We start from the raw sequence: 27,697 nt of genomic DNA, 5'->3' as shown, positions 1-27,697 counted from the left end.
TTAGATAAATCTAGGTGATCTCTTGTGGTATGCTCCACACTGATTTCCCCTGAGTTCAGTACAATAACTATAGATTATGAAAATTAGCAGCACTGCTCTTCTGGACTCACCTGTCCATGAATACCTGTTTCCGTCACTTTTGTCCAGAACTCCAATGATTTCTTGCTCATTCTTCCCTGGAAGGGAAGCATCTTTAGATCTAGGATCTTCTGTCACATCATCATAACCGTCTTCCAGGGTATTTCCAGGCAGTAGTGGGACCTCTGGAATGATACTGGTATTAACTGTAAAAGGGAGAGAACTTCCACTGGAGAGAACAGTAGCTGACAATCCAAAGATAAGGGTTTGCAATACTGATAGTACCGTGATGAAAAGGAATGATAAGAAATTAAGAATCCTCCTGAGAGCTCTAAAGTATTCCAGATGACAGTGATATAGCTCCAATAATTGTTATACATTGTTGTAACAAGTACAAAACAGAAGCTAATATGGAGGATGAACGTGAAAGGGTGAAAGGTCTGGAAGAATGCAGCTAGTGATAAGGTAAGCTTCCCTATTACATTTAATAATTAAAAAATAATAAGTTTTCCTTGTTTATCTCTATGTATCACTAGTTCTGTGAGTAGTGAGCGCTCTGATTTCTCAGGGGTAGGTAGCTCTGTGATCTGGACATACCTGGAAGTCATCCCTCAAAGAATCTTAGTTTTCACTGTCTTATGGTATATACATACACAAACACACATACATATAAAACATATATGAAATGAAAGCAAATCAAAGTGCTCGCATTTCTTTTTTTCTTTCTTTCTTTCTTTTTTTTTTTTTTTTTTTTTTTACAATATTCAACATTCAATGTGAATTAGAAAAAAAGAGATCTTTTTTGGAATAATTATCTTCTTGGTGAAAACTTCAAAACAAGTAAGAAAAATAAAGGCTTTTAGTTTAAATAATTAAAACCCTAAATATAGCAAACACAATAAAATATAAAAAACCATAGCACAGCAGAGGGTTAGGGATGTGGGCAGCTGAAGTCCACAACTGGTTGGGCCTTTGGCAATTGATATCTCTGAGGGCAATATTAAAATGAGGTTTTTGATCTGCACTAGGAAAATGTAGTAGTTCTCCAGATACTTCCTCTCCCTTTCAGGGAGCATTTTCCATTTTCCATTGTCAAATAGAAACAAGCAAACAAAGAAAAATACCACCAGCAAAACCATACCTGGAAGACTGCATTTTTCATTGGGTCACTGGGCTGAACATTTCCTGTTCAACTCCAGCAGTATGCCACCCACAGCATGTTTTTTCTCTGTCTTAATTCCCCACATTTATCTCAGAAATGAAACAATAGTTTGCAACTTATTACAGTTACCATTCCTGGGAGAAGCAGTTGCCAGATTAGAGGCAGACTGGGCTGCAGTAACCATGCTCTGGTTAAGTTTGTGATTTTAAGGAATACAGGTCTGGCAAAGAGCAAAGTCAGGATCTGAACTTCTGAAGAGTGAACTTCAAGCTATTTAAAGACCTAGTAGATGAGAACACCATTCCCCTGGAACACCATCCTTAGGGACAAAGGAGCTGAGCAGATCTGGCAACTCTTTAAGGATGTTTTCCTTAGTGTGCAAGAACTCTCCATCCCCCTGCATAAAAAAGTGGGCAGGGAGGGAAGACAGCCCTCAGAAGTAGAAAAAAAAGAGAAGACTGGCACTTTTATACAAGATTGTATGACACATTTCCACCACAAAAATCAAAGAGAATTTTTTCACTTACTATCTAACATTATTATTGAACATGAAGTTCAGGAAAAATAAAATTGTTTTAATAATCGATAATGCTTTGGAAATTAAAAGCTAGAAGTGTCTCTTTCATTGTAGGATCTCCATTACATTACTTTGAGTTGCTACAGGACCAATGAGAAAGTGTGCTATCAGAGTAAACTCTCCTGAGCTGCTAAACTGCATCATGAGGAAAACAGATCCAGGATCAATAAGGCTGCAGATCTAAGTCAAGTAACTTGAGGTTGAGTATGGCTGATTGTATGGATTATACATACATTCAGTTTATTGCTCTCCAATGTAGCTGTTTGCTAAGGCAGTTATGGTAATGTATAGGGATAGCAGGGGAGGTATCTAAATAGTTCTGAAGGATAGGCATGAAGTAACAAATTATATTACTTGTGATTGGAGGCTGAATGCATGCAGATAAAGTATAGCCAATGACAAAACAAAACAAAACAAAACAAAACAGCCAAATAACCCCAAATGTGCCAGTTCATAGAATGTATGAATCAGTCAGAAAAAACAAACAAACAAACAAACAAAACCAACCAACCAAAAACAAAAACAAAACAAAACAACAAAAACAAAAACAAACAAACAAACAAAAAACAAAAAACACACACACAAACAAACAAACAAAAAACAAACAAAAAACAACTAAACAATGCATGATACAATGTACAGGGAAGTAACCAAACGCATATAAGAGGACAGGTAGCCTGGGTCTGTAAATTCAGGAAGCCAGTCAAACCTGACTGCATTCTTTCCAATTGTAGCACATAGTCTATACTGCCATTTGGAAGAGTGCCTGCAGTCTTCAATAAAACCTGTAGCAAACATAACCAAGTGAGCTAAGGTGCTTCTTTGGAGGAGAAGCAGATTCTTGGGCGGTCAGTATTATTAGTCCTTAAGGGCTTACACTGAAATAGATAACAATTCTTCTGGAACTCATAGGGAAGGCAAGCCATAAAAGCAAAAAGCAATCAACAGAAGGAAGCCTATAGACACATGTGGCTACCAGAAGGGGGATACAGATTATTGGTTTATTTGTTCCTACTTTAAACAATTGCAACAAAAGCTTTTTTTCTTTTTCTTTTCTTTCTTTCTTTCTTTTTTTTTTTTGGGGGGGGGGTGGTGGGTGGGAGGAGGGCGTCGACTGGACAGACAGGAGGTGGAGGCATATTGTTCTGTGCTTTATAGCTGCAGTGGGGACAGCACAAAATGAATTGTCCCTTGAAGAGGAATTATTGCAGTCCACTGGTCAGAAAATACTTCTCTTCAATTCAAGGAACTGTTCAGTTTTCTGGTAGATTTGGGAACTGCAAAGTTTCAGACTGGGATTTGGGCCTCCAGAAGGAATTATCCTCAATTTATTTTCTCTTGATAAGAACAAGACACACAGACCTGAGAGGTGAGTCATCCCCTGCTTTTCTCTCATCAGATTATAGTCAATGTCCTCATAGACAGCCTCAGAGAAGGGGTCATATGATACTCTGGAGCCTGAAAGTAAAACACAAGATCACTCACACAGTCTCTGTTCACACTTGGGCTGGTGTCATGAAAATGAATGACATACATGTAAATGGGTCTACACAGCCTATTTACTACCCAGGAAGTCACAGGAAGGTGCTGTCTGAGAATAAACTTGGAGAAAAAGTTTATCTTGACAAAGGGACAGTAGATACTGGATGGGGAAGCAGGTGTGTTAACAAATCCATTCGATTTATTCTGTCTGTGCAGATCTGAGTTTCTTGGTTTAAATGTATGTTTTGATTTGTGTTCTAACAATTCCTCACTCAGGGTACTGAAAACTCTTCTGATGTTTTTGGCACTTTAGGGAAAGGTCTCAGTCAGAACTGGAGAACATAACTTCAACTTCCTGGAGATATGCTGGAAATTTAATATAGACCTGAGGAAGCATTCTAAGAGGTTTCTGGAATGTGTGGAAGACAGCTTCCTGACACAGCTGGTTAGTGAGCCTACCAGGGTGGTGCCCTCCTAGACCTGCCATTCACAAACAGAGAAGGACTGGTAGGAGATGTGGTGGTCAGGAGTTGTCTTGGTCAGAGTTACCGTGACACAGTAGAATTCTCTATTCTTGGTGAAGTCAGGAGAGGGGTCAGTAAAACTGCTACGTTGGACTTTCGGAGGGCAGACTTTGAATTGTTCAGGACACTGGTAGGGAGGGTCCCTTTGGAGTCAGTCCTGAAGGGCAGAGGGGTCCAGGAACGTTAGACGCTTTTCAAGAAGGAAGCCTTAAGGGTGCAGGAGCAGGCTGTCCCTGTGTGCCATAAGATGAACTGGTGGGGGAGAAGACCGGTGTGGCTGAAGAGGGAACTTTTGCTGAGTCTCACAGAATCACAGAATGGCCAAGGTTGGAAGGGACCTCTGAAGGTCATCTGGCTCAAGCCTCTGCCAAGTAGGGTCACCTAGACCATGGATGCCCAGGATGGCATCCAGGTGGGTTTTGAATATCTCCAGAGAAGGAGGCTCTGCAGCCTCTCTGGGAAACCTGTTCCAATGCTCTGTCACCCTCACAGTAAAGAAGTGCCCCCTCATATTCAGCTGGAACTTCCCGTGCTTCAGTTTGTGCCCATTGCCTCTCATCCTGTTGCTGGGTACAACTGAAAAGAGACTGCCTCCATCCTTTCAACACCCTCCCCTCAGATATGTATACACATTGATGAGGTCTCCCCTCAGTCTTCTCTTTTCCAGGCTAAACAGGCCCAGTTCTTTCAGTGTCCTCGTATGACAGGTGCTCCAGTTCTCTAAGCATCTTTGTAGCTCTCCTCTGAACTCACTCCAGTAGTTCTACGTCCCTCTTGTTCTGGGGAGTGCAAAGCTGGACTCAGTACTCCAGGTGTGGCCTCACCAGGACTGAGTAGAGGGGTTAGGATCACCTCCCTTGACCTGCTGGCAACACTCTTCTGAATGCACCCCAGGATTCTATTGGCCTTTTTGGCCATCAGAGGACATTGCTGGCTCATGGTCAGCCTGCTGTCCACCAGGACTCCCAGGTCCCTCTCTGCAGAGCTGCACTCCAGCAGGTCACCCGCCAGCCTGTACTAGTGCTTGGGGTGATTCCTTCCTAGGTGCAGGACCCTGTGCTTGCCCTTGTTGAATTTCATGAGATTCCCCACTGCCCAACTCTCTAGCCTGTCCATGTCTGTCTGAATGGCAGCATAGCCCTCTGAGGTATCAGCCACTCCTCTGAGCTTTGTGTCATCAGTAAACTTGCTAAGAGTGCACTCTGTTTCATTGTCCAGGTCATTGATGAATAAGTTGGGCAACACTGGACCCAGCACAGACCCTTGGGGGACACCACTAGCTACAGGCCTTTAACTAGAACCTGCACCGCTAAGGACAACCCTCTGAGTTCTGCCATTAATTATCGATTCACCTCACTGTCCACTTACCTAGGCCACACTTCCTGAGCATGTCTATGAGGATGTTATGCAGACAGTGTCAAAAGCCTTGCTGAGGTCAAGGTAGACCACATCCACCGCTCTTCCCTCATCTACCCAGCTAGTCATCTCATCATAGAAGGCTATCTAATTGGTTAAGCATGTTTTCCCCTTTGTGAACCTATGCGGACTACTCCTGATCACCTTCTTTTTCTCCGTGTGCTTGGAGATGAGAGATTCCATCACTTTTCCAGGAACAGGTGAGGCTGACTGGTCTGTAGTTGCCTAAGTCCTCCTTCTTGCCCTTTTTGAAGTCTGGGGTGACATGGGCGTTCTTCCAGTCCTCAGGTACCACTCCGTTTCTCCATGACCTTTCAAAGATGATGGAGAGTGGCCTAGCAAACTGGTCTCTGGGAGAAAAAGGGAGTTTAGGTCCAGTGGAAGAAGGAACAGGCGACTTGGGGAGAGTACAGGGAAGTTGCTAGCATATGCAGGGAAAAAATCATAAAGGCTAAAGCCCAACATGAGCTCAACCTGGCCACTGTGGTAAAAGATATAAAAAATATTTTTAAAAATGTATAAATGGTAAGACCAAGGAGAATCTCCATCCTTTACTGGACACAGTGGGAAACATGACTACTGAGGATAAAGAAAAGGCTGAGATTCTCAATGCCTTCTTTACATCTGTCTTTAATAGTCAGAGCAGTTATCCTTGGGGTACTCAGACTTCTGACCTGGAAGTCAGATGGGGAGCAGAATAACCCCCCCCAAGATTCAGGTGGAAACAGTTAGAGACCTGTTACCCTACCTGGACTGTCCCAAATCCATGGGACCAGATGGGATCCACCTGAGGGTGCTGAGGGAGCTGGAAGATGTGATTGTCAAGCCATTTTGCATCATCTATCAGTGGTCATGGTCAACTGGAAAAGTCCCAGATGACTGGAAACTTGCTAATATGATGCCCATCTATAAGAAGGGTTGTAAGGAAGACCCAGGGAACTACAAACCTGTCAGTCTGATCTTGGTATCAGGGAAGGTTGTGGAACAGATAATCTTGAGTGCAATCACACAACATGTACAAGACAAGTAGAGGGCCAGGCCCAGTGAACATGGGTTCATGAAAGGCAAGTCCTACCTGACCAACCTCATCTCCTCCTATGACCAGGTAACCCACCTGGAGGATGAGGGAAAGGCTGTTGACGTAGCCTTTCAGCAAGGCCTTTGATATGGTCTCCCATAGTATTCTTCTGGAGAACCTGGCAGCACATGGTTTGGACAGATATACCCTTTGCTGGGTTAAAAACCAGCTGGATGGCCAGGCCCAGAGAGTGGTGGTGAATGGAATGAAATCCAGCTGGTGACTGGTAACAACTGGTGTTCCCTAGGGGTCGATGTTGTGGCCCATGCTCTTTAATATCTTCGTTGATGATTTGGATGAGGAAATTTAGTGGTAGGGGGATGCTTGGACCAGATGATCTTGGAGGTCTTTTCCAACCTTAACGATTCTATGATTCTACGATTCTATGATGCTATGGTTCTATGGTTCTATGATTCTATTTGTCTGAGATCTAATGTGTTGGCTGTAAATTTTCCAGTTGCTGCAGTCATCAAAATCTCCTGTCCTCTTGTCTCTATTTCTCTCTGCACAAACAGGTCACTGCAAGACCTGTACAGAACAAGACATGGTCCAAGTGTCTTAGTGGCTGTCCTGGCTGCTGCCAGTTCCCAGTTGCACTGGTGGACTATTTCACTGCCAGAGGGTAAGCGAAAATTTCAGTGTGGCAGCAGGGATCAGTCACCTCAGCCACCCATCCTCCCAGCTGCCCCAGCCAATTAGCACTTGCCAGCTTCTTCAAGGAGGCATTTCATAACAGTACTGAGGGACACACCTCTCTTCTGTGCCCTGGCACTTCGGATCTGTCCAGCGAGAATGGCAAGGACCAGGCAGAGAAGAGCCCCCAGAATAACACAAACGATGACAGGCGCTGAAATTCTCACATTTTGTGTCTCTGGTTGGCGGGGAAGATCTGAATGGAAACAGAAAAGCAACAGGTGGAGAATCAGGTGATCCAGAAGCTGCTCCTCTGGAGCCTCCTGCTGTGCCCATGGTAGCAGGGTGAAGCAGGTCACCTGCTGCCTAGCTGTGGGTCCTGCTCAAGCAAAGAGCATTCAGCAGCTGGGGATGGTGCCATTCAACCATCCTTTACAAAAGACTAAGTGAGATGCTTTCTCATGAGCTGGAATATATTGCAGTTTTACCCACTATGCAGTATCAAGCACATTAAATTCTCATTTGTTGGGAGAAAGAAAGGGGGGAAGAGGAAATATTTTACCTGCTCTAGTGGATGATGTTGTTCCTGTCACACCTATGAAAGGAATACAAGTCTAGGTTAAGGAATAGGTAAGTGTGAAAAATAGGAAGAACATCTTCACATCATTTGTGAGGTTCCTGCAGTCAGAAGTATGAAGGGGCTAGTAACTTGGATGTACATCTACCTCCTCTCCTAGTCTGTGTAATGAACCCAAGGACCATTTACTAACCTGAGCAATCCACAGCAGCGTCCTCCTTATGATCACAGTTTTTGCCAAACAAGGGCTTGGAAGGACAGTCCCAGAGAGACAGTTCTGTTCCTTTACAGTGGATCTTCTCCAACCAGATGGGACCAGTCCCTTCTCCAAAGGCAGCTTCACTCAGAGCGGACACAGCAGACCCACAACCCAGTTGTCTGCATACCACATTAGCATCTGCTATATCCCAGGAATCATCACAGATCGTTCCCCAAGAACCCTGGTTCCAAATCTCCACTCTTCCTGAGCACACATCCTCTCCTCCTACAACACGTAACTTCTCCCTGTCTGCAAAACAAACATACTTCTGTGTTGCTTGAACAGCAGGAAGGTCCACAGGGACCAATAAGGAAAAACAAAGTAGAGGTACCTGAGCAACTTGTAGAATTTGGACACTCAGCAGTAGCTGGAGTTGCTGTCCCTTTTCTTCCTGCAGAAATTAAATATTGTAAATAAATCATTAGATTATTCTAAAAAAGTGAAGTTACATAAAATGCCTGATCATTAACTCACCACTGTAAGGCTGGTGAGGCACTGGAGCAGGCTGCCCAGTGAATCTGTGGATGACCCATCCCTGAAGGTGTTCAAGGCCAGGTTGGATGGGACCTTGGCCAACCTGGTCTAATGGGTATCATCCCTGCCTAAGGCAGGGGGCGTTGGAACTAGATGGTCTTTAAGGTCAAACCGTTCTATGTTTCTATGATTAATCATCAAGTTCATTTTTTCCTGTAATGTATGCATGGAGTATTTAATACTTGCTGGGCCACTGTTTGGCTATTGCTTTAAATAAAAAAATGTTCCTGAAACTCTCTGAGGACTTTGCTTTCTTTCCTCTTGAAGTGCCTTTCAAGAGATCTGAATGTTATCTAAAATTCGTTTATATTTCAGTGGGAACCCACAGATATGAAATACTATCATAAGAGCAGACACCAGAAATGGACCTTTAGAATTGAACTAAAGTACACTTGTACATGTTTCTGTGCATTCACGTGTCTACATGCTCTGTTATGCGTCCATACATGTATGCATACATGCCTCTAGACTTCTTGAGAAATCTGATCTTATCTCAGACCTCACAGACTAACTGCATATCACAGACTTTTAATTTACAGGTATGCAATGGCACCATGCTATCAGGGTCTTCCCTTGGATTTCAATACTCATATCATTTTAATTAACTAATTTACAACAGGAATTAGACAAAAATGTTTGTGCCATTTTCATGAAACTAAAAATTATATAAACTGGAAAACAATTGAACATGTTTTAAGTACTACAATGTCCACATATGCATGCACAGGTTTCTGTATGTTTGGGAGGTCCTGTACAGATACATTTGTAGTTACCAGTACAAGAAATATGGGTCTCTTCTGCTCGGTTATCACATGACTGAGGATCCCAGGGGTCTGACTGACAATGCCAGAGAGAGCTGTGTTGCTTATTGCAGTCAATGTGGTCCAACCACGTGGGCCCAGAACCTCTGCCGTATTTAAAATCTTTATCAATTTCCCCGCCATCTCCACAGTTCAGGTGTTTGCATGCAGTTATTGCAGTCAGTTGAGACATATGATTGGAACAAATGCTCCCCCATGTTCCATTGTAGAAAACTTCTAGCCGTCCAGCACAGTCATTGCCATTCACCAACCTCAGATCCAAGAACTCTAAAAATAAAGACATAAAATTTGAATTAGAGGGACATGATTCAGCACACATTTCATTGTTCTGTTTCCAAAGACCAAACAGTAAGTAAACCCTGCTCTTCAAACAATAAGGGCCACTTCCCTAGGGATTTTGACTGTTGTAGGCTTCGCAATCCAAGAATCCCCAGGGCTGGCTGGTACTTCATCATCCAACCGAGCTCAGCATATATGTTTTTCTTCAGTGCTCCTATGAGATAGTCCTGGTTATAAATAAGCTGGTCACACATTTTTCTGGAGGTGAGGAAGGTGAGGATGCCATAAATCCCAACAGACCCTTTTTCTGGTGTTTTTAGGACAGTTTTAAGGAAAAAGTTGAGGCAGCTAGTCAGCTTAGTTACTGTGTTCATCTTAAGTTGCCTTTGAATTTGGGATATGTATATTATTAGCCTGACATTAGGTCTTTCTTAAGTCTTTCTGCTCAAGCATCTGTTGTACTGCTTTCCATACTTCTGCTTAAAATATTTTTCCTAACTGCTGCCAATTACCACAATTTCACTTTTTAAGCCATTTCCATACAACATTACTCACTGTCCAGGATTCTGTATTTACATATACTCTAGCCCATTGATGCTTCTGAGTATATTCTAAGGCTATTTTTAAGGCCTTTCAAAGTTCTTCAAGCCTCCTCCCAGATGGCAGCTTCTCCTGTAGAAATGTTCCAAGTATTTCCATCTCCTGTTTCCTGCTATGCTGTTACAGAATCGATCAGTAAACAAACTTTGTTCTTTATTTTCAGTACTTATTTCATCATACACTAGAGCTTCAACAGCCAAAGGTGTTTGGCCTTCCTCACATTATTGATTTGATGGCCATTGACTTAATAAATTCAGCTAACCCTGATCTGGAGCTTGAAACAATATGTAAAGATTGGCTAAGGGCTAGGACACATTTTTGCCGTGTTACGGTGGTTGTTCTTCCCTCAGTTGTTTTGAATCCTTGAACATAAAATTCAGGATAGCTTATGGAGGGCATAATGATAGTGGCTGCTCTGCACTCCAACACTTCTGTGATGCTCACACACCCTCTACATATGCAGCTAGGAACTCTTGTTCCACTAGAGAGAATTTATTTTCTGCTCTTTTGTGGTTCAGATTCCAGGGTTCCAAGTGTCTCTCTCATCTCTTCAGAGGCTGGTTGCCACAAACTCTGTATGATATGCCTCTTTCCTGCACATGTATTTAATTTTTCTATTTTTACATTACTACCTATGAAAACTAGTCCTAATTTGATGGCATGGGCTATCTCCTGTTGATTAGCTCCAAAGCTCACTGGTGTTCTTCTTCTTACTTTTAATATTTGTTTATTTATTTATTTTTTTCAGATCACTTAATATGCATGTTTGGTCAATTGGCAGTAATTGGCAGCAACAACAGATGTGCATATTCCAATAGAGTAATGCCCAAGAAGGCTTGTGTTTCTTGTTTATTGTATCTGTGGTGCTTATCCAAGCAATTTGGTCAGCTGGGATGTATCTTTATTCATAGTGCATGTCTAAAACCTGCATTTTTTGAAAGTCCCTTTTTGCTTTGGAGACCCTAATGGTAAATCTAGCACCAAGAAAAGTAATGATTACCTATTGCCCTTTACTTAGTACTTCTAAAGTAGTTTATCCCATTGTCAGCAGAGAAAAAGTTCTTTGGAGATCTCTTGCTTTAAAGTCTGATGGATGATGCCATGGCATATAGTAAGGAATATTTGGACCCTTCAGACAGGTGGTTCCAGCTGTACTGCACACCATTCCAGGTGAAGGCAAACTAAGGTCTTCTTTCTTTGATGACTGGGATTTTTTTTTTTTTTTTATTTTTTTTAAAGCATTTGCAATACCAGTTATAGCATATCAGGTATATTTTAGGGTTTCTAGGTCATACAAGAGCTGCAATATGTCTGGAACTGTAACAGTTAATGATGGTGTGATCTCTTTCAAAGCTCTAAAGTCTACTGTAAACCAACATTTTCTAACAGGCCTCCATACAGGTCAAGCAGGACTGTTGTAATTTTACTGTTGTTTAAGACCATCACTTTTTTTTTTTTTTTTTTTTTTTTTTTTTTTTTTTTTTTTTTTTTTCCCAGGGAAATAATTAATTTTGGGATTTCATCAGTGGTTCCTTGGTCAGTTTGATGATCCTTTCAGCAAATTACTTGGGTTGCCAAGACACTGACACCTGAGTCTACCTACACAAATTCAGCAATACTGGGGTGAATAGAGAGTCCTGGGGAGTTTGGTAGCTAGTTCTTCCCTCTGCAAGCTACACTGCCTATTTCAAAATACCCTAGGCCTTCCTGCCCCATCCATCTAACTACAGTGGTCAAGAAAGACAATGCCAAATATGGCAGAGGCAGTAGGACCAGCTACTACAAGTAAGGTGTGCCAAATCCATTTATTCAAACTTAAGACTTCCTTCCTCTGGATATGGCCATGTCTCTCCTCCAGTCCCCTCCATGAATGACTGCTTGTTTAGCACCGCTACATCTTGACTCCAGAATGGTGTATATCACAGAATCACAGAATTGTCTAGGTTGGAAGAGACCTCAAGATCATCGAGTCCAACCTCTGACCTAACACTAACAAGTCCTCCACTAAACCATATTGCTAAGTTCAACATCTAAACATCTTTTAAAGACCTCCAGGGATGGTGACTCCACCACTATCCTGGGCAGCCCATTCCAATGCCTCACAACCCTCTCAGTAAAGAAGTCCTTCCTAATATCCAACCTAAACCTCCCGTGGCGCAACTTTAGCCCATTTCCCCTCATCCTATCACTGGGCACATGGAAGAAAAGACCAACCCCCACCTTGCTACAGCCTCATTTAATGTACTTATAAAAAGCAATAAGGTCGCCCCTGAGTCTCCTTTTCTCCAGGCTGAACAAACCAGGCTCCCTCAGCTGCTCCTCGTAGAACTTGTTCTCCAGACCCCTAACCAGCTTCGTCGCCCTTCTCTGGACTCTTCTGAGCACCTCGATGTCCTTCTTGTAGCGAGGGGCCCAAAACTGAACACAGTACTCGAGGTGTGGCCTCACCAGAGCTGAGTACAGGGGGACAATCGCTTCCCTAGACCTGCTGGCCACACTGCTTCTTATACAAGCCAGGATGCTGTTGGCCTTCTTGGCCACCTGAGCACACTGCTGGCTCATATTCAGCCAACTATCAATCAATACTCCCAGGTCCTTCTCTGCCTGGCAGCTCTCCAACCATTCCTCTCCCAGCCTGTAGCTCTGCTTAGGGTTATTGCGCCCCAGGTGCAGGACCCGGCACTTGGCCTTGTTGAACTTCATACAGTTGCCCTCAGCCCATCGGTTCAGCCTATCCAGATTCTCCTGCAGAGCCTTCCTACCTCAAGCAGATCAACACACGCACCTAACTTGGTATCATCTGCGAATTTACTGAGGGTACACTTGATCCTCTCATCCAGATCACTGATAAAGATATTAAAGAGGACTGGCCCCAGTACTGAGCCCTGGGGAACACCACTAGTGACTGGCCTCCAACTGGATTTGACTCCATTCACCACGACTCTTTGGGCCCGGCTATCCAGCCAGTTTATAACCCAATGAAGCGTACGCCAGTCCAAGCCATGAGCAGACAGTTTCTTGAGGAGAATTCTGTGGGAAACAGTGTCAGAAGTCTTACTGAAGTCAAGGTAGACCACATCCACAGCCTTTTCCTCATCCACCAAGTGCGTCACTTTGCCATAGAAGGAGATCAGGTTCGTCAAGCAGGACCTGCCTTTCATAAACCCATGCTGGCTGGGCCTGATCACCTGCTTGCCCTGCAACTGCCACATGATGACTCTCAAGAGGATCTGCTCCATGAGCTTCCCTGGTACTGAGGTCAAACTAACAGGCCTATAGTTTTCTGGGTCTGCCCTCCGGCCCTTCTTGTAGATAGGCGTCACGTTTGCTAGCCACCAGTTGACTGGGACCTCCCCCGATAGCCAGGACTGTTGATAAATGATGGTAAGTGGCTTGGCCAGCTCCTCCGCCAGTTCTCTCAGTATCCTCGGGTGGATCCCATCTGGCCCCATTGACTTGCATACATCCAAGTGCCGTAGCAGGTCGCCAACCATTTCCTCATGGATAGTGAGGGCCACATTCTACTCCCCGTCCCCTTCCACCAGTTCAGGGTGCTGGGTATCCAGAGAGCAACCAACTGGTTTTGCTGAAAAAGACTGAGGCAAAGAAGGCATTAAGCACCTCCGCCTTTTCCTCATCTTTTGTAACTAAGTTCCCCCCCACATCCAGTAAAGGCTGGAGATTCTACTTAGTCCTCCATTTTGCACTGATGTATTTGTAAAAAAATTTTTGTTGTCTTTGACGGCAGTAGCCAGATTGAGCTCTAGATGAGCTTTGGCCTTTCTAATTTTTTCCCTGCACTGCCTCGCTACATCCTTATAGTCCTCCCGAGTGGCCCACCCTCTTTTCCAAAGATTGTAAACCCTCTCTTTCCTCCTAAGCTCAAGCCACAATTCTCTGTTCAGCCAGGCTGGTCTTCTTCCCCGCCAGCTCGTCTTTGGGCACGTGGGGACAGACTGCTCCTGCGCCATTAAGATTTCCTTCTTGAAGACCACCCAGCCTTCCTGGACTCCTCTGCCCTTCAGAACTGCCTCCCAAGGGACTCTACCAACCAGTGTCCTGAACAGTTCAAAGTCAGCCCTCCAGAAGTTCAATACTGGTCCCCTTCCTGGCTTCTCCAAGAATGGAGAACTCTACCATTTCATGGTCACTCTGCCCAGGACAGTTTCCAACCACTACATCTCCCACCAGTCCTTCTCTGTTTGTGAAGAGAAGGTCTAGCGGGGCATCTCCCTGGGTAGGCTCACTAACCGTCTGTGTCAGGAAGTTATCTTCCATGCTCTCCAGAAACCTCCTAGTCTGCTTTCTCTGGGCTGTGTTATGCTTCCAGGATATATCTGGGAAGTTGAAGTCCCCCACGAGAACAAGCGCTGACAATTTCGCAACTTTTGTCAGCTGTCTGTAGAATTCCTCATCTGTCTCCTCTTCCTGGTTTGTCAGTCTATAACAGGCCCCTGCCAGAATGCTTGCCTTGTTGGCCTTCCTGCTGATCCTAACCCATAGGGACTCAACCTTATCATTCCCATCCTCAAGTTCCACGACATCAAAACTCTCTCTGATATAGAGAGCCACACCACCACCCCTTCTGTGCTTCCTGTCTCTTCTGAAGAGCCTATAGCCAGACATCGCAGCACTCCAGTCATGAGAGTGGTCCTACCACGTTTCCGTGATGGCAACCAAGTTGTAGCCTGCCTGCTGCATGATGGCTTCCAGCTCCTCCTGTTTGTTACCCATGCTGCGTGCATTAGTGTAGATGCACTTCAGTTGGGCCATTGCCTTTTCTCCCAGCCTTGCCATTGTTCCCCCCTGGCACAGCTCTAACAAGCCTTGTTTCATCCCCGTCCCCCTTCTTACCTAGTTTAAAGCCCTCTCAATGAGCCCTTCCAGCTCCTGGCCTAGGATCCATTTTCCCCTTAGAGATAGGGACCCGTCTACCGCCATCAGGCTGCGTGCTGAGTAAAGCGCCCCATGGTCAAAAAAAAAACCAAAATTTCTGTGTTGGCACCAGCCTCTGAGCCATGTGTTTATCAGGTGGGCTTTCCATGTCCTCTCTGTACCCCTCCCTGCCACCGCAGGGATGGATGAAAACACCACCTGTACTCCTGCTCCATCCACTAACTGTCCCAGTCCCCTAAAGTCCTGTTTCATGGTCTTCAGGTTTCTCTCTTCAGTGTCATCACTGCCAGCCTGGACTATTAAAAGAGGATAATAGTCAGAGGGGCAAACCAGGTTGGGAAAATTTCTGGCAATATCCCTTACCCTGGCCCCAGGGAGGCAGCAGACTTCCCTATGGGTAGGGTCAGGCAGACAAATAGGGCCCTCTGTTCCCCTGAGAAGGGAGTCACCCACAACAATCACCCTTCTTTCTGTCCTGGTGGAGGCAGTCCTGAGGTGTGGAGTCAACTTCCTCACCCTAGGCATCCTCCTGGGTAGACTTTCTACCTTTTTCTCAGCTACTGGTCTCTCAAGCTCCAAGGCCTCAAACCTGTTGCGTAAGGGCACCTGGGAAGGTGGGGCTGGTAGGGGGGGGCATCACCTGCGATGTTGAGCGGAGACCTGTCTCCATTCCTCCTCAACTCCTAGGTCCCCTGCCTCTGCCCGACAGCAACGGGGCAGGGGGTCCACCCCCATCTGGGGTGTCTCACCCTGGTACCTGTCCTTCAGGCTGCGCAGGGAGTTACTCCATAAGTCTATCTCCCACTCACACTCCCTGGTATCCCTCAACCTCTTGACCTCCTCGAGTTCTGCCATGAGGCGAACCAGGTCGTCCACCTGCTCGCACCTCACGCACACAGTCTCTCTGCCCCCTGCAGGTGGTAGCCACAGGCTCAGGCACTCCCTGTACCCCGAGACCTGAACTGCCACAGTTTTGAGCTGGCAGTCAGTCTGGGTAGACTTCCTAGAGAGCGCACTGTGCCTGGTGTACACCGTTGCAGCTGAGCTACTGGTAGATCGCCATTAGAAGAGGTGTTCGTATGGGTCCTGGCGGCTTCCTCGAGTGGGCTCGATGCCGGAAAAATTAGCCCTGCCTGTCCGATCCCCCACTCCCTCGGAGCCAATCGCCTCAGCAAATGGCTGAGGGGGTCACTTTTTGAACAACGGGGCATCCCAGCAGATAATATCAGCAGGGCATTACTGTGCCTTGCCTTTGGACTCTTCAAGCCATAACATCAGTGATCACAATCCTTTCAGTGTCCCTTTCCTCTTCCCTGTAAGCACATTCAAACAGCCCAAGAAACTGCAGTTGATTATCCCCTTCTTCACAGTCCCTTCTACATAATAAACAAAAGCGTGTTGTTTGTAGGACCATCAGAATTAGGCACTGCTCAACATAACTCTCCATAAACTGAGCCTAAAGTCATACTCCACTGTACAGGACAGTGTTGACAAATAGCTTAGGCCCTGAACACCCCAAATCCCTGCTCTCTTAAGCTTTCAGCTGTATCACATCAGATCTGGTTTTCCAGCAATGCTATATCCACTGCAGAGGCCTCTCCCTGGAGCAGTGTCAGTAAGTTTCCTCACATTTCTTTAATTTCACTCAAGAGTAAAGACCCACTGAGTGGTCACACTCTGGGGAGCAGCACTCCCTTTTCTGTAGATTTCCTTAGTTACTCTAACAAGAGCTACCTGAAAGGACAACTTGAGTTACTACAAGTTAGTCCAGTCCCAGGGCATGCCATTTTGTTGCTGGAGTGTCTCCTGCACTTACCATCTGCTATCACAGGCAAAACAGTTCCTACTTGGGAAATCTTACTTAATAGTATTTGTTGCCACTTACCACAATCTTAATGATTGTTTTGGGTTTTGAGGGGAAAAAAAAAAAAATCAATTAAACAGATACTTGGGCAGAGGCACCATGTACTCCTCTGACTGGTTGATGTTTTGGTGCACAGTGGGTTGTTTCTATCAGTTTCAGATCCAACTGTAACTGACTGTAAATGGCACATGACGTTTGATGACCTCCTTCCAGGAAGGCAGACACACATCCTATTGCTTGGGAACCCTCTCAAATTATCACAATACCCCACCATACACTTTGGTGTGTGTGTCTGTTAATGAAAAATAAGGACTTCAGTACACCCTTTGTATTTTGATGGGATACAAGATGTGCTGTCCAGCCATGCTTGCAGTCAAGACAGAATAATAGGCTGTCCAAGAAAGACTACCAAGTCTCGGCTTCCCTCTTCATATCCCTTCTCTTCCAACCCACATTTAAAAAAAAAAAAAGAGTCTCTGAACACACCTGAGCACAGGACTCCAGCATCCTCCTTGTGTTGGCAGTTGTGCTGACCCCATGCCCTGGAGGGACATGCCCAGAGACCAGATTCAGCCCCAGTGCAGTTCACATCATCTAGCCAGATCTGTCCTGAGCCTTCACCATAATGAGCAGAGACAAATGCCTTGATGGCATATCCACATCCCAGCTGTTTGCAAACAACATTTGCATCTGATAGATCCCAGTTATCATCACAGATTGTGCCCCATATGCCATCATGATAGAGCTCCACTCTCCCAGCACAGCGTTGTGTCCCATTCACCAGCCTGATCTTCTTGCTCTCTGCAGGAAGAAAAACCTGATATAAACATGCAGTATAATAATAATGCACAAGTCAGTGTAATGGCGGTATATTTAAAGCACCTTTAAGGCATCATGTTCTTGTTACATTCCAGTACTTTTATTATGATTTCTTGGGCAGAACTCCTATGAAGCTAAAACCACGTGATAGAAAAGGACTAATCCTGAAAGAGGCAAATGTTTAAATAATTCCCATGGGATGCTGCAAAAGTGTAGGAGTATACCAAAGGGGTTGGAGTGTATCTCTCCAGATGTTTGTAGAGATCACCTTATCTTGTATGAGAAGCTGTTTTCTGCTTCTACACTCCTGAAGAAAGCTCATGGGCTGAGATAAGGACAGGGAGATCACTCACCAGTTACCATCATGGGCACAAGAGGTTTAACTTAGGGAAGGTCAATTTAATTTATTGCCAACTAATAACAGATTAGAGCAGAGAGAAATAAAAGCAAACTAAAAATAAGAGAAACTGTTTTCTAACTAAACTCCTTTGTTTCAGGGATACTTTCTGCAACAGATAAGTTACTAAATAAGAAATGTACCAACAGTTCTATTTTAAATGCATGCTTAGAAAGGCTGCATGTGTCTATACATATAAAGAAAAGTCACAAAACCAAACTTATTTAATTCCTGAGTGTCAGTCAGAATGCATGGTAGCCATGGACAAATTAGTATTCTTATGACTTCTGTATTATATTATTTCCTTTCAATTCTGTGCTCTAAGTTACTTAAGAAATTTGGGTGAAGAAAGCATTAGGTAAATTACACTTGGTTCCTTGACCATGTTTTGTCCCTTAGAGTATACAAGCAGGTGGGTCACCAGATCCATGCCTGTTTAAGATCTGGTGAGACCACAGCAAAAGGCTGGTCAGAGGTAACCCTGGAAAGCATTCTGATTCTTTTGTATTGCAATAACTCACCTGAACAAATCACGCCGACATCTTCAGCAACTCCTGTTGGCAGTGCCTGAGAATGGGAGGTCTTGCAGAGCACCAGCTGAGTCTCATTTCCATCACACTGGACACTTCTTAAGCCCACAAGACCAATGCCTCTCTCAGACCTTGGAAGGTAATAGGCTTTCTTGGCTATTCCACACTGGAGTTGTCTGCACACCACAGTAGCATCCTTAATGTTCCAGTCATCATCCAGGACTCTACCCCACATGCCATGGAGGGAGATCTCAACTCGCCCATCACAGCGGCTCTCACCATCTGAGAGTCTGAGTGAATCAGGAAGGCCTGGGCTCAAGAGATTTGGAAAATGTATTGAATAATATATACTGCTCTTACCACAGTAGACATAACATGTGAGAGAGATGGAAGTCAAATTTCTATGTCAGTAAAAAGTATTTCTCACCACTGGTTAAGGATGAAGCCTGTGTTAAGGCTTTACTTGCCTCCATGCACACAAGATTTTGCTACAGCAAGACTTGCCCAGCTCAAAGGCTAGATCCTATGAGGAATCAGGAACATCTAAATAATGTGAATCCCTCCAGAACAGAATTCTACTAAATGAAGTTCTTATGCTGAAACTGTGGGTGAGAGGGTGGTGGTTTGGTGGTGAGGGAAGGGAAAGGACATTAAACATGGTCTGAGATACTTGACTTAGCAGAGTGAGATCAAGACTGCTTTGGTCCAAAGTTACAGAACCTGTAAAAAGCCTTTCCTGACTTACCTGAGCAAACAACAGTGGCTGTTTCTCTGGCTGAACAGGTTGGATTGCCCAAAGCCACTCGAGCACAGTCCCACAGGCAGGACTCCGACCCTTCACAGTGAAAAACATCTCTCCATACAAACCCATTCCCATCCACAAAAAGGTCTCCTGTCTCGATTGACTTTGCATAGCCACAGTTCAGCTGACGACAGAGAACGCTAGCATCTTGCAAATTCCATTGGGAGCGGCAGATTCTTCCCCATGTATCCCCATGACGGATCTCCACTCTGCCAGAACATGTGGTGCCATTCACTAATCTGCTCCTTGGACACCCTGAATAAGAGAGAAAATCTGAATGTGACTGTGAATTGGGACTGAGTTTTTCTTAGCACTGAGGGGTAGCAAAAATATCTCCAATAGGCCACTAGAACTTTTGTACTTACAACTAGAATTCAGTCTCCCCTATGTTGCCAAGAAAAATAACTAGAAATCAGGATCTGGTCCCCTTTGCAATTTTTAGATTCGGGTCACTAGATTTCAAATCTCTAAGTGAACCTTGATTGCTCTGACCATCCTCATTTCTGTCCCCCAGCTATACACCCTCAGGCCATTGTTCCAAGGGCTCACTGAAGCCTGGGGCAGGCCTTCAGTGCTTGCTTTAACTATGTGACTGGTGTAACTGTCTCCAGCCCTGTCTCCTGCTGCTCCTGACTCTACTCTCCAGTTAGACCTTAAAGCTGATTGATTACTTTGCCTTGTCTGGCACAGACCTTGTTTTCAGTACTTCTCTCTGTCCTCTATGTTCAGATGCTTTGGACTGTGCCCTGGTGGAATGTGCCTGTGCTATCCACACCCTCTGCACCCAGCTGAACCACTCCTGTGGAGCACCCCTTCTCTTGCTGTTGCCTGGCACTAGGAGCATTTCACAGAGACCAGGCTCATGGTGCAAGTGAAGTGCAGCCTCAGCTTCTGGAAATGCCTGTGGCAGCAGGCAAAAGATGGAACTTGGCTCTGCAGACTCTCTAGATTTTGGGTCCATATCTGTCTCAAAGAAGGAGTTTTTCATTTATCCTCTTAACCTTTACTAGTGCTCACCTGAACACACCACACGAGCCTCATTTCCAGCAGGGCATTCATTCTGACTTAGCACATTCACATGACATTCTCTCAAGTGTGAGCCTTCCTTATTGCAGCTGAATGTGCCATTCCAGACAGACCCATTTCCTTTTCCAAAGGACTGTCCAGCTGGTATTGATAGGGCAATTCCACAGTCCAGATGCTGGCAGAGGGCATTGGCAGCTGGTAAATTCCACAGGTAGTCACAGAATGTTCCCCACAAGCCTCCATGAAGAAGCTCTACTCTCCCTGAACATGTGGTACTGCCATTTGCCAGCCTGTATCCACCATAGCCTGCAGGAAGAATAAAGGAGCTTAGCATTTACATTTTTCTTTTCATGCTATTGCACTGAAAATTGTGAGAGATATCTACCAGAATGGAACTAGTACTTTCTGTGTCCAAGGTGACTGGGGAGAATGTTAGACCAGGATTTGCATAAGCCAGCTCTGAAACAAGTCTTTATCATCAATGTTATAGCCTGTACTACACGACTAAAAGACATGCAAATTCTTGTAGTTCATTCTCTCTTCTTCTGATGTGTCCTCCCCCACAATGCTGCTGCTACTTTGTCAAATCTTTTCTTGCAGAGGGAGTCCCAGCATTATCTTGCTTTTGGCACATGTAAGAAACAGAGTACGAGCTACCAGTAGCACTTTCTTAGTAGGGGGTCCTCTCATGTTGCACAGTAAGCAGCAGCCGCTCTGTGAAATTCTCAGCTTTCACCTGTGCCACAGCATAAGCACAAGCAACAGGCCATGCCCATCAGCACATTCACAATAATTTAAGTGTGATATGGGTAGGACTGGGGTGTCCTACTGCCAGCCCTACATTGTACCTCTATCTTCTCACACTGTTATTACTTACTGTTGCCTCCCCCTTGCATCATACACCTTCTAATGAGAAATGGATTTCCTCTCAGACCTATAAATCTTGTAGGACAGAGACAGGAGCCAAGGTATGGAGATGTTCCTCCTCCAATTTTATAATTAACTGAAGTGCCAGGGTTTAGCACACACATTGAACAGAAAATTATTTTTTCCATGTTCCCGGCTGTCTGCTCTGGCCACCTCTCCTTTTATGCATATAAGAAAGACAAAGAAGGAAATCTTATAGAATGCACAAGCCATTCAGAAAAAGGCCTCTAGTAGTATAAGAGAAATTATAGTCCTTTTGTGACCCTCCATCCCCGGTGACAAAGTGAAATGGTTAGAAAAGGATATGTTAAAGGCAGACTCTTAGTAGGGTGAAAGAGAGACTGTGGGGATGCTCTCCTTTACTTCTGGGCCTTCCCTAAACAGCTCAGGCATGATAGAGAAGGAATCCTTAGGACCCCAGAGATATGCAGAGACTCTAAAAGTGGGTTGACAAGAAGACATATAGGATACATGTAAACTGCGTACAAAGTCTCACCTGAACATAGAACATAGGCATCATGAGAGCATGTCTTGATACGGTCCGACATTCTGGGACAGTGTGCAAGGTGATTCTCATTCCCCACACAGTGGAACTCTTCTTGCCAGATCAACTCATGACTGTTTCCAAAGTGAAATCCTCTCATGATATCCACAGCGTGGCCACACTTTAGCTCATTACATATAACAGAGGCAGCACTGAAATCAATATGTGAATAACAGACTGTAGACCAGGTTTCTGCTTGCTTTACTTTCAGGTGTCCTGAGCAGGCAGTGTCCCCTCCATCCAGACGCAGCCTAGAGAAACCTGGGGGGGGGTGGTGGGGGGGGAGAAACGGGAATAGAAAACAAACAAACAAAAACCCAAAGAAATACATCAGAGAAAACAAACAAACAAACAAACAAAGCAAAGAAATACATCCAGCATTAATTGTTCATTACACTGACCTACTTTAATCACTCTTATACATTCATAGGCAAGGCACATGGTATTCACATCTCAGAAGACCAGTGACACTTTTAAATAGCCATTGTGGCAATTCCTGTATGCTACTGACAAGAGAAAAAGTGTGTCTCAAGATCATCTTTTCCAACCTAGATGATTCTATAAATCTATACTTATGGGGATCTTTAGCCTCCATGGCACCTGACTGAAAGGCAACATGGTGGAATGGAAGCAGTCCAAGAGATTTCTGGAGGGTGTCAAGGGTGACTTCTTGATTAGGCACTGCATGGGCCAACAAAGAACCACATAGCTATTCAGTAACAGGGAAGAAATAGTTGGGGTTATAGTGATCTTTGACAGCCTTGGCTATAGGTGAAACTGAAATGTGGATTTCCAGATCCTGAAGGCAGTGAGGAAGAAGAGAAGCACAGTGCAAACAGAGCATATTTCAGACTATACAGGAAACTGGCTAGTGAAATCCCAAGATAAACAACTCAGAAGGACAGAAGAGCTCATGAAATCTACAAAGTCTTTAAGGACATCATTTTCCAAGTGTGAGGACAGTCTACTATGGTATGAGGAAAAAAAGTAGATGGCCTAATAGACTGACTTGGCTAAGCTGGGAGCTTAAAACAACACTCAAATGAAAAAAAAAGAAAAGAAGGAACTGTGTAAACTGTGTAGGAGGTAGAAGCAGGCAAGACACAAAGCATGAATTCAGAAACACTGGCTGGTCATGTAGCTATGACATTCAGAGAGCCAAAGCTCAAACTGAGTTGATACCACAAGAGACATCAAGGAGAAAGAAAAGAGATTCTCTTTCTGCCTTTGTAATAAAAGGCTGAAAAAGGAAAATACAGGCCTGCTACTGGATGGGGTGAGTGATTTATTGATGGAGAACATAGAAAAAAAAAGAGGTACTCTGTGCTTTCACAAGCAAGATTTCTCAGTCTATTCTGGTTAGAGGCTCAGATCAATGAGGAGATGGACTACCATCAGATAACTTGAGATAATTTGACCTTCCAGATCCATGGGATGCAATGGGGTGCATTCAAGCTAGTCAGTGTTCTTGCAAGGATGCTCTCTAACATCTTGGAATGGTTGTGTGAATTATGTCTATAACAAGAGTAAAAAAGGTAAATGTTGCACTTATCTTCAGAAAGATTGAAAAGACAATCTGGAGAACTACAGTCAGTCTCAGTTTGGTACCTTAGAAAAACATGGAGAGAGCCATCCTGGAACATATATCTGGGCACAAGAAGATGAAGCTGAAAGAGGAGAACCAGGGGATTCACCAAGATAAACCATGGATAAAACATGCCTGTATAACCTGATTATTTTGTCTGATAAAAATGATTTTGGATGACAGTGAGAGCAGTGCATGATATTTACCTGAAAGTTAGAACAAGGCCTTTGACACTATCTTGAACAATATTCTTGTGTCCAAACTAGGATGTGACAGTCTTGATGGGTGGACAAATAGATTGGCAAAAAGCTGATTGGATGGTCAGGCTCAGACTGTGTGGGTTGCACTCTACCTGGAGGCTGGCAACAAGTGGAGTACAACAGAGGGTTTTTTGGGGACCTGTTCCATTCAGTATCTTTATCAACAACCTGGAGGTGAAGAAGTACACTATTACTAAGTTGAGATAACCCCAAGAGCAAAGCTGCCATTCAGAGGAACCTAGACAGATAGAGAAATGGGCTGACAAGAACCTTATAAAAATAAGAAAGGCCAAATGTGAAGTCCTGAAGTCAGTAAGGAAGAACCCTTTACAATGGTTCTTTATCCAAGGAGCAAAACCAAACATATCTTGCAGGGAAAGGCAGCCAGGAGACATTGAGTTTCTTTGCCATTGCAGAATTCCCTGACTTAGTTTACAGGAAGATCTGAAGGAGGAGAAGGAGGTTGGATGTATGGCATAACAGCATTTTATTGCTTCTCCATCTCCCTGTTTGTTAGCTTCCTTTTCCAGCCAAAGGCAAATCTAGTCCTGCTCTCAAATTGCCTGGAGGGGTGTTAAAAAGAAATAGTGTTTCTATTTCTATTCTATGTAATTTTCTGTCTATTTCTATTCTGTATCATTGTTGTGCCCAGGCAAAGCAGGCATACACTTGTGGTCAGCACAAGTCTTAATGATAGTGACTTGCTTGGGTTGAGAGACCATGGAGAAAATGTTACCTCTGTTCTGTTCACAATACTTGACTATTCAGCTAGGACTAAGGTTGACATCAGTTCCTTTGCCTCGTGGAATTTTTCTGTTATAAAAGGTTGTATAACTTCTTACCTGAGCATATCACTCCAACATCAAAATAATGAGGGCAGGTAAAGGCATCCCATCCTGTATGTGGGCAGTCCCAGAGAGCAGATTCATCACCACGGCAGTCAACTCGATACAACCACGTTTTTCCAGATCCCTCTCCAAAAGGAGCTCGATTAAGGGCCTGAACAGCAGATCCACATCCTACTTGCTTACAAACAACCTCAGCATCTTTTATGTTCCAGTCACCATCACACACAGTTCCCCACTCCTCTTTATGTTTTATTTCCACTCTCCCAGAGCAGGGGCCAGTTCCATTTGTCAGCCTCAACTCATCATCCCCTTCATACACAGAGAAAGAACAAGGTTATAGAAAGGACAGAAACTTATCACTATTATCTCTTGCAGATGGTTAATGAGATTTTTATTACTTTTAAATTACACTTAAATCAGACTTATTAGGATCACATTTCTAAATAGTCCTATTTAATTTTGTTTGTTTGTTTGTTTTTAGTGAGTTTACAAGTCTGAGACAGCCAAACTGCTAAAATTTAAGTTATTCCTAATGACAGGCAAGATTTCTCTCCTCCTGACCTGTCAGAAATGGGAAATGCTAAGCAATGCCCTGCTGTGTGACTCCCAAAGGCTTCAGTAGCAGCTTCTAATTTCTTTTTGTTGTTCTACCATGATGATATCCAATTGAAAATGCTCACTGGGCACTGTTTTCTTTATTCCCGAGTTCAATATGTTGTGAAGAAGTAATTTCTATCATCCGTCTCAACTTCTTCCTCTCAGACAAACTATTATTTGCCAACAGGTTTCACAAAACTCTTTCGTCTTCCCCTCCTCCCCTGCCATAGCCATTGGGTCCCCTACTCAAGGGTATGTGACAAGAGAAGAAGATGTCTCATAATGTCCCATGAGTATATCATCAAGGGCTGATGATCTATCTTAGGAGATGAAGCGGGATAAGCAGAGATGGATAGGTAGGTCTTCATCTTGTTCCTCATACCCCACAATCTCTTGGGGTGGGACTGATTGCCCCCCAGTCTTCTCTGTTCTGCTGTATTCCCACTGTCTGCTGCTCTATGGACCTCTGCTTCCAGGCCCATCTCTTTCCACTAATATGGTAATTCCACTAATATGCCACTGTCCTTTTAAAAGTGGAACCACAAAATAACACTACCTCTGTGATGATATTGCTGGATTCCCCCAGTTTTCTGCTTATCATTTAGATTCAGAAACACAAAAAGTTTAAGGGAGATTATTCAAGAGACTGACAAATAGTAACATCGAAGAACTATTTTTATGCTGTCATCTTTTCTCAGATTTCCTGAGTAAAATCTCTCAAATACATAACACAAGCACCTAAGAACTACAAAAAACCTTTGTACTTGTGACATATTGTCTCAGAGGTAGTATTTTTTTGTAGGTAAGCTTTAAAGAGCCTCATGAAATATGTTCTGGAGATCAACTTACAATTTATTTAAAGAATATAGTCCCCCAGATGCTTTGTACACATTTTATAGAGAAGTCATTTCTAAGATAAGTTAAACTCATAATATATTATTAAAGGAACCAGATAACCTATTTCCTTTAGCCACATATGGGACTAAAACAGACAGCTCCTCACTTGACTGATCTTCTCTTGAATTTTTAAATAATCTAACATTTTGTGTTTTCAACACATGACAGAATGCAAGGCTGTATGCAGAGGAAAAGCTAGGCATAAAGTAGCCAACAGATTTTATTCTTCCCTAATTAAAACTGCTATTTACTGTAATCAATCTCATGTGATTTTCTGATACCTACAGACATACTCTTTTGTGTTTCCTCACACTCCATAGCATATCCCACAAAGATCTTCATTAAATTCAGTGGTACTAGTCACAGGATGGGGTTCTGCTTGGAAAAGAAGGCATCACATTTGTGCTTGCTTCATCTGAATACCTGGGTACCTTCATCAGCCAGAGATGAGGAAGAGGCGTGTGCCCCTGTATTCAGACCCTATGTGGAGGCTGCCTTGATCTCAGGATGCCATCTCACTCCTTGATGTCTGTGCCTCTCGCTCTATATCCTTTCTGGGGACCAGCAGAGGGCTGTGATAGCACGGAGAGTGTAAGTACAGACAGAGCCAGACCAAATCATGGATCGTAGATGTTGATGGTGATGTCAAGGTAAAGCTACTCTTGTCTGCATTGCTAGTGAGTCACTCTGCTACTGTTCCCTGTTACTAAAAAACAAACTGGCAGAAAACTCACTCTCCTTTGTACAGTACTGCTGAGTTCACACTCAAACACTGCTACAGAGATGACTAAATATAAATATTTAATATTTTTGTTCCTACTCCTTTACACAGAAAGTCTCATGCCTCTTCTTCCCATCCATTTGCATTCATACAACTGGAGGGAACCTAACAGACTAGGGGCCTGCAATGGTAAATGAAGTATCAACTATGAAGTCTTATTTTCATTATACAGGGATGCAACCCTCAAACACAATGCCATAATACCACCTCCATGTGTACAGAAACAAAAATGGGGACCCCAAAATCTGGTTCTCATTGTCAGTTTCAAACATCTGCACATAGCTCTACAACAGCAGAGAGACAAATAGTGGTAAACTTCAGATACACAGGAACAACTGAGAGGATAGTACCTCACCCAGTCAAACTCTACAGGACCCACAGAGCACAGCAACATCATTTTAAATGGGATTGAATAAAGACTCAGAGTTATTCACTCCATCTACACAGAGCTCAGCAGGGAAGGCAGGACAGTAGTAAAAATACACATCTGGTTTCCATTACAGCTAGACTTTTCACTGAATATGGACTCGAAGTCTGGCGAGAATGTCTGGTCATCGATATCTCAGTAAAATACTGAGACCGGCTTATCCTTCTTTCTCCCAGGATCAGGAAAGAGATTGAATCAAAGAGAACTTCATTTAAACACCTTCTTGACACTTTAGCTTATAGGCAAATGGAGTAACAACCCATTTATACTGAATATACATCCTCTTCTTAGCTCAGTGACTAGTGAAAAATAAAGTACATACTTACCCAGGGAAACCTGAATGGAGAGGAGAAAGAGCCACAACACTGGAGTAGAAAGATGCCCCATTGTCGCCATCCTTATTGCAGCCAGATGAAGCTTCACTCTCTGTTAGGCACTGCAAAGACGAAACCCTCTTCATGGGTTTCTCTGCCTCAC

General features: G+C 43.9%; 1 protein-coding gene across 1 annotated transcript; it reads right to left on the bottom strand.

Moving 5' to 3' along the window:
• On the bottom strand, positions 1–27,616 carry LOC116490589 (antigen WC1.1-like). The gene is made up of 14 exons (XM_032189992.1): positions 27,547–27,616; positions 24,513–24,827; positions 21,778–22,086; positions 20,346–20,660; positions 19,272–19,583; positions 18,518–18,835; positions 17,267–17,581; positions 9,094–9,408; positions 8,118–8,177; positions 7,721–8,035; positions 7,513–7,545; positions 7,069–7,206; positions 3,180–3,266; positions 1–284 (listed from the first exon to the last, which is right to left on the bottom strand). The coding sequence occupies exons 1-14, from the start codon at positions 27,614–27,616 to the stop codon at positions 1–3; spliced, it is 3,186 nt and encodes a 1,061-aa protein (XP_032045883.1).
• Positions 27,617–27,697: the final 81 nt, after the last annotated feature.

This window comes from Aythya fuligula, chromosome 1, assembly GCF_009819795.1.
Source record: "Aythya fuligula isolate bAytFul2 chromosome 1, bAytFul2.pri, whole genome shotgun sequence".
Lineage (NCBI taxonomy): Eukaryota > Metazoa > Chordata > Aves > Anseriformes > Anatidae > Aythya > Aythya fuligula.
This window is presented reverse-complemented; position numbering and strand designations above follow the sequence as displayed.

Bases quoted from the DNA above. Each gene is read 5' to 3' on its own strand.
- LOC116490589 (XM_032189992.1), bottom strand. From the start codon at position 27,616: ATGGCGACAATGGGGCATCTTTCTACTCCAGTGTTGTGGCTCTTTCTC. The intron at 18,836-19,271 runs GTAAGTCAGGAA...TCTTGAGCCCAG, and splicing joins AGCCACTGTTGTTTGCTCAG to GCCTTCCTGATTCACTCAGA. The intron at 9,409-17,266 runs GTGTGTTCAGAG...CTTTATTTTTAG, and splicing joins TGCTGGAGTCCTGTGCTCAG to AGTTCTTGGATCTGAGGTTG.